The following is a 12,447-nucleotide window of genomic DNA, read 5'->3' on the forward strand; positions in this document are numbered from 1 at the left end:
CCTCGCTCGAGTTCTGCCGCACAAGTTATGATGGACTCCAGCAGCAACACCTTTGGCCTTCTGCTTCCGAGCTTGCTTTGACTGCTTCTTTGTCACGCACACACTCACAACGGTGTATGTTTATTTGTGGTGGTGTTTTCTTCCTGTCACAGATTGAGCTGGCAAGCGAAGGTCAAGGAAACCGGTTGAAAGCATTCAGATATGCTGCTGAACCCCACCCAGAATTATGAAGCTCGCTCGATGGGAGCAATGGAGGCAGCTGTTGTCTCAACCCAAATTTATGAGGGTCGCCGAAAGGAGAGAAAGGGAGGCAGGCATGGCCACGAGAGGAAGAGTTCAGCAAGAGGGAAAAGGTTGGGTGCAGGGCCGAGTTCGGGCGAAGCTGTTCCCGGTGATGCGAGTACCCGAGCCGTCTGATCTGGCCCACCCCCCTCTGTTCGCCCGACTCGTGGCGGAACGGTACGTCGATGTTAATGATGATGGGACGGCTATAAATAGGGCCGGCCCCCTTTTCGCCCTGCCCTCAACATCTTCCTTTGGTCCACTGTTCCCACTACTGTTGTTCTCATAAAGAACCGTGCTTCCACGTGCGCCCTCCTCCCCCTCCTCTCCATCTAGTAATAGTCTCTCTCTATATATATTTACGTATATATTAATCTTTCTTACCATTTGTTTTGGTACAAAATACTGCTTATTGTTCCTCCAAACCTAAAGAACCAGAAAAACAAAGAAAAATGGAGATGGCTTGCCTTTCCTTTGCTACTGACGTTTTCATTCTTTTCTTCCTACTCTTCCGGTAGCGGTAAATGTAAGCTGCTCTTCTTCTGAAGTCGACGGCTTGATCCAGATTTTGTTTCCTTTCATATCAGACCGCTATATTCAGCAGCACCTGTGGGGTTCTTGTTTGTTTCTTCCATCCCTAGCTTTTATGATCATCCTCTTATAGTAGGCGTATGTGCTCTATTTTCTAGTCGTTATTCTCATTACAGTAATTTAATTGTCCTCTTTTTCAAGGACTTATTCTTCTTTAATTTTCTATGTTACCTTTTCATGTTTTGGCGTTTTGCCTACTGATTTGAAGGAACATCTTTGTGAAGTAGGAGGAAGATGGAAGATTTGTACAGCATACATCCGGGAATCCTGCGGGGAGGGGATATACCGGTCATCGGATCGGTGTCGAGCTGCCAGGTGACAAACGAGGCGTCGCAGGTGATCGGCGGCGGCGGGGGGTCGGATCTGACGGACATGATCAAAGCTCAAATTGCGAACCACCCTCTGTACCCGTCTCTTTTATCCGCCTACATCGAGTGCCGAAAGGTACTGATCATCATATGGATATAACAGTGTTTGGGAAGAGAGGGTTTGTCGAAGTGAACCTGGCGATGGGTTATCCCACATGACGTTTTTCCTTTGAAGGTGGGGGCGCCGCCGGAGGTGGCGCAGCTCCTGGAAGAGATCGGGAGCGAGGGGCACTCGAGCACGGGTGGTGGGGAAATTGGAGCGGATCCGGAGCTCGACGAGTTCATGGTAACGAGATGGGGTCACCACATGAACGCTCTCTCTCTCTCTCTCTCTCTCTCTCTCTCAGTCTCACTGCTGCTGTTTTGTATTACCGGTGTGTGTATGCTATATCTGACCGACTTTGAGACTGTATACTGCTGCTGCTGTTCGAGCAATTAGATTTCTATATGGTTACAATGAAGGTTTTGTGATCGAAGTCAGTGGCGCAGGAATCATACTGCCTTGCTTTGGTGCGATACAAGGAGGATCTGTCGAAACCCTTCGACGAGGCTGCATCGTTCCTCAACGACATCGAGATGCAACTCACCAATCTGTGCAAAGCATCCTCCGCCGCCGCCACCACAACCGCAACCGGAAACTCTCCTTCCGGTAAATGTTAATCTTTGTCTTTGTTTTCCTGAAGTGAACACCGCAAGTGAGTCTTAATTTGAAGGTTGAAGCTGGAGAGAGAGAGAGAGAGAGAGAGAGAGAGAGAGGTTCGGGTTGGGGGTAGTGAGCAGTCAAATCGTGGCCATGCAAAAGAGGAGCAGGTCTGTCAGTAACAGTGGAGTAGGGATCAGTCCAACGTTGTAGGTCTTCATTGTTGCTACCTTTGCTTCTTTATCTGCGCTGGATGGTGGAGAAGTCGGATCAATCGATCTATTCTTCTGAAAAGAAGAAGCTATCATAATAAAAGTCGTCGTACGGTGAGAGATTGTTTCTTTGCCTCCTGACACAAGTGGCAAGGGAGTTTCGATTAGGGTAGTGGACTGACCATATCTCTCTTATGGTTGTGCACTAAAACCACGTTACTCGGGTTTCATCATTCTTGATTACATGTATGTTCGAGAGAAACAGTTGCAGATGGAAGAACTGTGTTGAAAGAACATTTCTTTTTAGAGATTTACTGGAACTACTACCATATGCTTATTCATAGGTTCCTTCCAATTTTTCTCAACTTTTCTGCAGCATTTTTTTCTTTTTGTCTCTGAATTTCTACGATCATTGGTTGTGCATATCTTTTACCCTTAATGTTTTTTATCAAGCGTGGAAGAGTTGAACTTGGAATTGATATATGTGACCTAGCTGGTGTAGATCGTGTATTTCCCTAAATTGTAATTGGAGTAGGGTTTCTCAATCCCTTCCGATTGCACAATAGAGCGTTAGGGTTAAAAATGCAATTTCAAAAGACAGACTAAGATCTTCATCCACAAAAATGCTCTTAACCGTTTCTTGTGATAAGATCTTAGGCATCATATTATACAGTTGAATTGGATATCACGTTGCAAAAAAAAAAAAAAAAAAACTTAACAATGGTCATATTACAATGATGATAACAAGTGGTATAATACTGCTTACTAGACAAATTGAATTGTGATTTCCATCCAATTTGTATTAAATTCAGGATGATTATGGATCACCTTGCTGCCGTTCATGTTTAGAGTACCCAGATATTCTAATAAGATGGGTAGATTTTTTTATTTTTTTTATGAAATATCAATGCATGCTATCATGGAGTGTCCCATATTATATGGGTTCAATTATTTGAGAGTTTCATTAAGCTAGGAGAACATGATTCAGTATTAACAAAAAAAGAAAATGTTTGATTTGTTGTATGTTTTCTTGCATTAAATAGTTATATAGATTCAAGTATTTGAATGTTTAACTGAACTAGGAAAACATAAATCAGTATTATATGTTTGATTTGCTGTCTACTTTCTTGAATTAAAAGTTTGATATTTGAAATATCAACAATCACTACATTTCTCTCTCTCTCTCTTTCTCAATATAAAGAAACAGAACAGAAGACAAAAGATCCCCACTTCTCTTGTATCCATATAAACAAAATCATTCCCCAATTTATGCATGTAAATATTACTAGTCTACATCTACTAGAAATTGAAGATATCCTGATGAATGTTAGATTAGAGGATGATTTTTCTCTACAATTATGTATTACTCCTAGTTCTCGGAGTCTGACATACTGAATGATGTGGGACTGTTTTACTACCATCACTGCCTCCTATCTCCATTATGAATTGAACTATTTTGTGAATTATGCTCCTTGCTGTTGCCTATTAGACCAGATGCCTACCGATCTTCTTTTGCCTTTGGAAAGAGTTAAGTCTCCTAGTGTTTGGTCATGCAATTCTTACCAAGTTTGGTTGATGGACACAATAGACAAGAAACTTGATACTTTTTAGGGAAACTTCCATATGCAGACCCTGGCATTATGAGCTAGTTATAAAATTCTGTACATATCCATAAATGCAATTCGATATCATTCGATGTGCTAAACTAAAAAGTATTATCATATTCCTGACTAACACAGGTGGATCTACTGTATTATCATATTCCTCGGTTTGTTTTGACACTTAAGACTATCTTATAATAAATGTGATGAAAATGCCTTAGTTTTCAATTTGTAGAAAATCATCTCTCTTCTACCATAACTAATTATCTAACTTAGTAAACATCATAGGGTAAATTTGAATGGAAGCTCACGTAGAATTTTTTTCAGGTGTGATTGTAGGATTTGAATCTGCCACCAAGACTGCATGGGATCCAGAACTTTTGCATGTGATGTTAAATCAAAATCTTGCCAGTAACTTAGAAATTAGATATTTTGTGGCAGACTCAGTAAGAGCTTGGATATACCTTTTTCATTTCAAAATGAATTGATTTTTAGATTTGAAGTTGATTCAATTAAACTACATGAAAAATTATGTTATAAAATTAATAGAAACTATAGTTCTTGTCAATTTTCATCCCTCGAAGATGTGGACAAAATAATCTGATGGGTGTTTCAAATTAACGTGCTGGAAATTTATGTTATTTTTCCACTAGAAATAGTCACATCATGTGAATTTGTCACATCTATCTCACATACCAAAGACAACTCAGATGGAGAATGAATAGATGCAAGAAAAAAATTGCCTAGACATGTATAGACACTATGGTCTTTGTTCCTTGTGGACACATGGAAAATTTAACAACAACCATAGTCCCCAGTACAGTCTACATAATGAAAAATATTTTAAATAAGGTGATCATATTTATATATATATATATATATATATATATATATATATATATATAAGTTGGATTAGGCTTGGCACATGAAACCTAAACCTATGTGCACGATGTAGATTTAAATTCTTTGTTAGGCAGCCAACAGTACTTATCAGTATATCTGAATTTTCATATGTTCAAATTGTTTCATGATGAACTAAATCAGACAAGGAGGTTTGTATAAAACATTCTGATACAGTAAGTCATGCTTTTGTTTATTTGCTACAGCTTAGATTCTATTCATTTCTTAAGATAAGCATGTGACCCATATGCCTCCCTTGTGGGAAGGGAAAAAGATTCAAATTGGAAGTTAGGTCTTAATTATCATGTTAATGCTGATATGTGCATCAGTATGTTGTGAATCTCATGTCAATTTCCTTTATACACTAGAAAAGATTGTAGGAAATGTGTTATTTATTTAAACACTGAAAAACAATGGTATTGCAATCATGTATTTGATATCCTAGAACTGGAACATTTTCCTTTCTAGATATCACATTTCTCTAATCTGACCATTTCTTTTGATTTCGATCAACTAAAGGCTTATGCCCACTAAATAAGCTTGGATGGATAATTATGTAACATGCATCAAGGATCAATCAAGGATCAGTTTGGTCATCTTCTAAAATAAATGCATTTGTCTTCTGAAACACTGGCTTTGTTCTTGAAGTTTTCAACTTAATAATTGTTCTACATTGTGCCGATCATGGAAATATGAAACATTTCAAAAAATAAGCTTTTATCAGTTCTATGGAGGGTAATCATAGTGTGGTCGGTTCCTGTATTCATGGTGACTAATGTTGAGAATAACTGTTCATAATGCACTCGTAGGTTGTTTATTTACACCAATTACTTTTAGTTTTCTTCTGCACTTCAATGCAGTTATAATTTTATTCACATTCAGTGCTCTATAATATTTATCATATATTTGAAGTATGCATCTGCTCAATTGGCTTCTGAAGTTTGCAGTTAATTAATTTCTACATACACCTCTCTGAAAGGTCATACTTAATATTTTATGAGAATTTTGTTTGCTCAAAATAGAAAATTGAATAAAAAATACTAAGAATTGATTCGCTATGTTGAAACAATATTTTTATGTTGACTTAAATTAGCACAATCATTATACATGTTTCTTTGGCTTGACACAGCGCATATAGGATTTTCTTCCTGTGTGATATTCGCCATGTTATATTTGAATTTTCCATGAACTTTAAGTTCTGTTTTCCATAGTCATCTTTTAATTATCCTTAAAGACTGATAGCTTGAGCTTTTATATTCTTTTTCGTAATAAATTCTATCACCTCAATATGTGCAAGAGCAATGGGTATCATATGGATGTACCATAGGTGTAGTTATTTACTTTCCTCATGCGTCAAGCTTACCTTGGTTGTATCATCAGTTGACATCAGAAAAACATTTTTTACTAATCGTGGAAACCTTTAAATTTATAGTTACTTATAGGTGCTAGATGATCTCTCTTCAAAATATCCTCCTATCTAGCATGCTTGCCGAGACAAGCTATTTTTGTCTTTTTGGTTTTAGTGATTTTTGTTCTTTGCATGTTACAAAATAATATATAGAATGAAATGATAATATCCTTGCAACCCGGATTCTTTCAGTTAATTTTGTTGGTTAAATTGATAGCAAATAAATGTGCACTGTTAGTAATGCTGCTTCTTGTTCTGTTATGATGCTTTTCTATGAATCTAAGAAATACTGTTGTATTACTTTTTTACTTGAAATTAAAAGCTATCTACTCTCCTAAGAATCTTGAAGTGTGAATTCTTTAATTGATGGTGTATGCATGACAGTATTCAGAAAGTTGTCTTTACATTGTTGTGAGGTTTCATAAATATCCAGAATGAATATGTCGATTATCATATTTCTTGCCGGATGGTTCTCGTTCTATGAATCGATTGCTAGTTCTAAAAAAACATTATAGCAGAAAGGTTCAGATTCTCTGTTGGGCATTCTTAGCTAGATAGACCTGTTAATGTAAATTACAGTTGAAAACTCACCAATTACATTATGGGCACAAGCAACAGAACCGGCCCTGTAGGTTTGTTCCAGTCCAATAACGACTTGGATGTATAAATAGAAGAGAGTATTATTGTTTTGCAATTGTGTTTTTGTGATCCATCAGAAGTGAACAGACACGTTCAAAAATTGTACTTGATTTCATGAGGATACAACAATATCAAGTAGAGAAAATTTGCAGATATTTTTTTTCGTTTGACTTGATACATAAGTTTGTCTTATCTTAAGTCAACATAGAGCTATAGTATATGTTTTTCTCAAGGTTCATGATAAAGCAGTTTAAATAACCTCAATCTTTAACATGGAGATTCAATAACTTCTTTCAACTTTCAATATGAACTGAAATGCTTGTTTTCTTAGATCAGCTAAACCTTGTCAGAATTCTAGGGGTTTGTTGTGATCCATTAGAGAGAAGTGGTTGTACCCATACGCCATACAGGTTATAGTTCCATAAATAAGCTGGTAACAGTGTGTTCATTAGACTAACCTGAGGGGCAGTGCTGGTGTGTGAGATGTATAGCTTCTGGATTCGACATATATTTAATTTGTAGCAGCTGAGACTATGCTGATAGATTTTTTTATTTTATATTTGAAAGCTTTTTTCTCAAGAATTATTTGTGTTTGAAGCATCAGTCTGGAGGAATTAATCTAACTTAGACAAATGCGTATTGCCTGCGATGCATCTTTCAATGTAATTTATGTCTTATATTTTCTGCAGTACCAGATCTAAGAAGTTCTGTGCACAATTTGGTCAGTTCTGTATAGATCCTACCCATCAATATTGTTTTTGACAACAAAGATGCAAGGATAACAACACGTCTCCAAAGTGCATGCCATGCCCTTGCCTGATTATTTGTTTCAAGTTCTATTGGAGAGTTTAATTGATGGCTATGTTAATTTATGTGCATAGATTGTGGTAAACACGTATCATAGGACTTGCGAGATGCACCATTTGTATTTTTACTACAATAGTCTTTTCCGTTGTATGATGTCATTGGTATATTCTGCCAGACGAAGTGATTGGAACCTCGGAAGAAGATCAAAGTTGCGAGGACTTGGAATCATCTGAAGGCCAAGAATATGGTTCACGTGTGGCGGATTCTGACCTGAGGGAGATGCTGCAGAAAAAATACAGTGGCTATCTGAGTAATCTGCGCAAGGAATTCTTGAAGAAGAGAAAGAAGGGGAAACTGCCGAAGGATGCAAGGTTGATATTATTAGATTGGTGGAACACCCATTGTAGATGGCCCTATCCAACCGTAATCGCTCTGGCTGATTCTTTATTTAGTTTCTTATTGAGACTATTGGGTTAATATCCCTCACTTCTTGGACATGGTTTGCATAGGAAGAGGAGAAGGCAAAACTAGCTGAGAAGACTGGCCTTGAACAGAAGCAGATCAACAATTGGTTCATAAACCAAAGAAAAAGGCACTGGAAGCCATCCGAAGACGTGCGTTTCGCGTTGATGGAGGGTGTGAGTGATGGATCCAGTGGGACCATGTTGTGCTTTGGCAGTAGTACAACTGGTACTTAAGCAACACCGTGCTCCTCTTTCATTCTCTGCCCCTGCAAGCTGTTTTGTCCCACTGGCAACTTCTGATGTCCATGTGTACATGTTTCTTGGACAAGTACAAATGTTATTAGCTTGCATTGCATGTTATCAGGGGCGTATAATGTTTGAACTGACGGGGCTATATATTAGCCTTCTCTGTGGTTTGCTTGATTAACTTGGAAGTATAATGTTCTGCTAATCCATGTTAATATGCTTTCCTATATTTGCCCCAATTTGTGTCTATGAGGCCTGCTAAATTGAACTTGAGTTCAATATCCAAATATGAAAGATGTGAAGAGCTACACTGAATCACTAGCACTCTCTATATATTAGTCACTGTTTGGGTTACAGTTTTGCAGTGTTCATTTGCAAGTGCCAAGTTAATACCTTTTCTGAAAATTCAGAAGCTTCTGAGATTAATCATATTGAAATGCTTCCAACCGATAAGTTTTGGAGTTAAAAAGTAGGAGGTAGAGAGATTTATAATCCCTTGAAATCATTTTGTCAGTGCATGCTTCAATTTTAGGCGAATGTCTATTTGTCTTGCAGGTTTATGAATGCTTGAATTCTTCCATCCTTTGTTTTATTCCTTCCTAGGAGGGCTTCAATGACTTCGTAGCATCATTTGAGGTTTCAATATGGAAATTAATTAAACTAGACTCATCTAATCCTATAAACCAACTGAAACTTCTCACTTTCAATATAGAAATTAATTAGGGTGTTAAAATTGAGATTATTCTTTTAAGAGTATTTCTAATGGACTTTCAATATAGAAATATAAAACTAGGTTTCTAATTGTGCTTAGTATTGCATAAGTATTATACAAGTCTACTCTCATCTGTAGAATGCCACTAGCATATCGATAGATGTAAAGGACACAACTCAAGGTTGACGTCAAAGTCACTTAGGAAGGATGATATATCAGGGCTTAAGTTCAACTTATGGATAACTTGTATAATTATTTTTTTATATCTAAAATATTAATATGATGATATATCAGATGAGAGGATTTGAAATCTTATGTGTTATATTTTTAATACCTAAAATATTAGTGTAGTAGTAGTGTATTAGGATGGAAGGTTCGAGATCATCTGATATATTTATTATAATTAAGTCATCATTAAAGTAGTAATCTATTAGACTCATTTATCAAGAGGTGAGCATTCGAAATCTCATCCGATATATTTTTTTAAGATGTTAATTAGCTTGATTAGTAAAGACTTTGTTTGATTGTTATTATTAAGCCTTCTTATTAAAACTTTTATTTATCATTTATTTTTTTATAAAAAAAATTTATATCCAAATATATCTCAAATATGATTACAGGGTAGCTGAGTTCAGTTTAATCCATGTGTCTTTCCACGTCTCAGTTTCTTCAAAATAATACATGTGTAGAAATCAAAATGTCATCGTTGTGAGTCGAAATCAAGAAAAGGAAAAGCTCCATGTGTATCATTCCGTCATGACATCTTGAAGGCTTATCGTTATCATATCCATACATCTTGCTTGTCATTACCTGTCTGCTCTGTTTGGATTCGATTCAGCATCATATTATGAACAGTGGAAGTCTTTATCATCAAAGCCACCATTTTTCAAAATATGATTAAACATAAATGAAAGAAAAATGATACAATTTGAATTTTAGATATTGTTACCAAGATTTTTATTTTTCTTTATTTTGAGTCTTTATCATCATCAAAGTCTCAGATTTATAGGACATCCGGAGTTTTATCATCTAACAAGGTTGCAAGTTATCATCTAACAACCTTGTTTTATCATCTGACAAGGTTGCAAGTTATTGCAAGTTTTATCATAAAAAAAAACACTTGGCATCGATGTTATCTCTGCTAACAAATATCATCTTCTTCCCCTATCTACCTCAATATTCTGAGGCAAGTTTGGTACTTGAACTTAGATATCAGTGCCCTAGATTTTTGTGCCTACATCGTATGATACGTGGTAGATATAATTTGCACTGGATCTCATAATAGCATTCACAGAGGGTAGATGTTTTTTGGGCCATCTTTGGGAGAGCAGAAACAACAACAAAAGCCCCCACAGACGCCTTCTCTTTTTAGCTTTGACGCAAGAGGGATGGAAGCAAAAAGATGGAGCTGCTGCTGCAGGAGATCTCCTTACTCGTATTTGCCAAACCTAAACATTTTGGACTTGGAGATCTCCGTTAAGTATTTCCACTCTCCAGTCTTGTATCTCACAAACCTTTTTGAGCCAGCAAGCGTAGATAACAAGTATTTGATCACCGAGTATACAAAGCTTAGCTCAACTAATCACTATGGCAGGCTTTGTCTTACTCAGCATGTACATCTGAGACAAGACTTTTCTTTTACTGCAATTATTATGGCAGATTTTATTGCAATGAAAGATTAGTCCATACATCGAAACAACAGAAAAATGCCACTTATTATTCCCCGACACATCAAGAACTAAAAAGAAGATAACAGTAGACCGTCTTATAAAAGCACACAAAAAGGAGCCAAAAGACATGCAGTAGAATGATGTGTCATAACCCAGTCACACAGCTTCTTCAGTTCCCCCATGCATTTAGCCTCAGGAGGGCAGCTCCTCCAGTGTAATCTCTTCCATGATGCTTCCTTGACCGAAGTGATGGAAACCCTGCATCATCTCACAGCACTTGCAGGGCCTCATCACCGCTGCACCCGCCGCATGGCCGCCGTGCGGCTTTCTCGCAATGATCACCGAGTTTATGACCTCGTCGGTCGGGTGGTGCACTGTCAGCACCTCGAACCCTCTCAAGTCAGCCGCCGGATCCACCACCGGGTACAGGAAGGCCCTGGCTCCGTGCGCGCTTCGCGCCACCAGGACGGCGCCCGGGGCCATGTGGTGCGCGAGGTGCTCGATCACCCGGACCTTGTCGTCGTGGCTGATCCCCACCAGCGCCGCCAGGAACACCACGTCGTAGCCCCTCAGCTCGTGGGTCACGCCCAGGATGTCCGCCGTGTGGAACTCCATGCGAGCGGCCATGTCCGGGTCGCCACGCACCAGGAGACGAGCCCGAGCATTGGCCGCGGCGTCCAGGTCGTAGTTATGGAGCTGCGCTTCCTGCATGTGTCGCGCGGCCAGCACGAAGGAGCTCAGCGGCAGAGGGCCGGAGCCAACGAACGCCACCCGGGTCGGCGGCGAGCTCGGCACGTACGTCGCCAGGAGGGTGTACTCCAACTGGCTGAGCTTGAGATAATTGGAGTAGTAAGGGAAGAGGTCGAAGTGGTCAAGAGGGTTGTCATAACAAGCCAGCATATCAGAGTAGTGGCTCTCCATGAGGCCTTCGGCCTCTCCACAGAGCTTGATGAGCTTGCACCTCATGTCTTGCACCTCTTTGCTTAGCTTGGATACATCAGTGGAGACTGGAGGGATGCATGTGAGGACCAGCTCCGTGAAGAGCATGTCCACTTCCTTGGACGGGCACAGGCTGGGAAGATTTGAGATGTCGCCATAGATCTCTGAAATCTTTTGGATTAGCATCTCTTCTTGGTTGCCCATGGCAAGGTTAGCAATCAGCCAAGCTAGCACACAAGACACCTCTCTGCCACAAGCCCTGAGCTGTGTTGGACTCTATTTATAGGCATCGCAGCGTGTGGACTACGCCTTGTGGATCCATGAATGGATGGATAGAATGGAAAGGGGTGCTCCTCTCGACTGTGGCACTTTCTCGGCCTTCCTTGTGACTGACGCAATTGCAACAGTAACAACTCGGACAACACATATCTCTTAATTACAAAGAACATAAATGTGGGTCAACCTTGGCAATTTCCTAGTAATGCTGTTGTGCTATTGTTTGAGAAGTGCAGTATTGAACTGATCATGATCAATCAATTTATCAACTCTACAATCTAATACCCTTCGATTCCATCAAGATCGTAGAGTTGATATTTCCCACTCATATTATGGAACATTTATGTGGTCAGGGTGAGCATGATCCAAATGCACATAAAGTTTGCGAGAACAAAAATCTAGTTCTTTTGGTTGACAGAAACGATGCTCGATGAAAAGGAGATGGAACCATTGGAGGGTCATGGTTGGCTGAACTATTGAGAGGTCTTTGTGAATGGCCCATTTCATGCCTTCTCTAACGGTGAAGAGCAACCCCTCACGTCAAATATACTGTACATGCTGCGGAATATTTATGTGTTCACACTGGATCGTATTTAAATAATTTGGGGGGGGGGGGGGGGGGGGGTGGGTGGCAAACTCAATCTAGTGAAGGTTGATTTCATTTTATATGCCTTCTCTAAGTCAAACTAATT

At 39.0% G+C, this 12,447-nt stretch overlaps 2 protein-coding genes across 9 annotated transcripts; one reads left to right on the plus strand and one right to left on the minus strand.

Moving 5' to 3' along the window:
* Positions 1 to 301: 301 nt before the first annotated feature.
* Positions 302 to 8,388, plus strand: LOC135581473 (homeobox protein knotted-1-like 1). 8 transcript variants are annotated; one of them, XM_065085934.1, is made up of 6 exons: positions 302 to 459; positions 1,098 to 1,317; positions 1,417 to 1,527; positions 1,731 to 1,890; positions 7,624 to 7,871; positions 7,958 to 8,388. In XM_065085934.1, exons 1-6 carry the CDS (start codon positions 317 to 319, stop codon positions 8,144 to 8,146), a joined length of 1,071 nt encoding a protein of 356 aa, XP_064942006.1. In that variant the 5' UTR covers positions 302 to 316; the 3' UTR covers positions 8,147 to 8,388. The 8 variants fall into 8 exon arrangements, with proteins under 8 accessions (XP_064942006.1, XP_064942014.1, XP_064942051.1 ...); XM_065085942.1 differs by having other exon boundaries at positions 1,101 to 1,317; XM_065085979.1 differs by lacking the exon at positions 302 to 459 and adding an exon at positions 554 to 617 and having other exon boundaries at positions 1,101 to 1,317.
* A 2,113-nt stretch (positions 8,389 to 10,501) lies between these two features.
* LOC135612201 (nicotianamine synthase 3-like) lies at positions 10,502 to 11,725 on the minus strand. The gene has a single exon (XM_065108161.1). It carries the CDS (start codon positions 11,681 to 11,683, stop codon positions 10,733 to 10,735), a length of 951 nt encoding a protein of 316 aa, XP_064964233.1. The 5' UTR covers positions 11,684 to 11,725; the 3' UTR covers positions 10,502 to 10,732.
* Positions 11,726 to 12,447: the final 722 nt, after the last annotated feature.

This window comes from Musa acuminata, chromosome BXJ1-2 (genome assembly GCF_036884655.1).
Source record: "Musa acuminata AAA Group cultivar baxijiao chromosome BXJ1-2, Cavendish_Baxijiao_AAA, whole genome shotgun sequence".
In the NCBI taxonomy this organism is placed as follows: domain Eukaryota; kingdom Viridiplantae; phylum Streptophyta; class Magnoliopsida; order Zingiberales; family Musaceae; genus Musa; species Musa acuminata.

What these genes read in the sequence shown, in the direction of transcription:
- LOC135581473 (XM_065085934.1), top strand. Translation starts at nt 317, where the DNA reads ATGGCCACGAGAGGAAGAGTTCAGCAAGAGGGAAAAGGTTGGGTGCAG. An exon ending in CCTACATCGAGTGCCGAAAG is followed by an intron (nt 1,318 to 1,416) that starts GTACTGATCATC and finishes TTTCCTTTGAAG; the next exon opens with GTGGGGGCGCCGCCGGAGGT. An exon ending in GTAGATGGCCCTATCCAACC is followed by an intron (nt 7,872 to 7,957) that starts GTAATCGCTCTG and finishes TGGTTTGCATAG; the next exon opens with GAAGAGGAGAAGGCAAAACT.
- LOC135612201 (XM_065108161.1), bottom strand. Translation starts at nt 11,683, where the DNA reads ATGGGCAACCAAGAAGAGATGCTAATCCAAAAGATTTCAGAGATCTAT.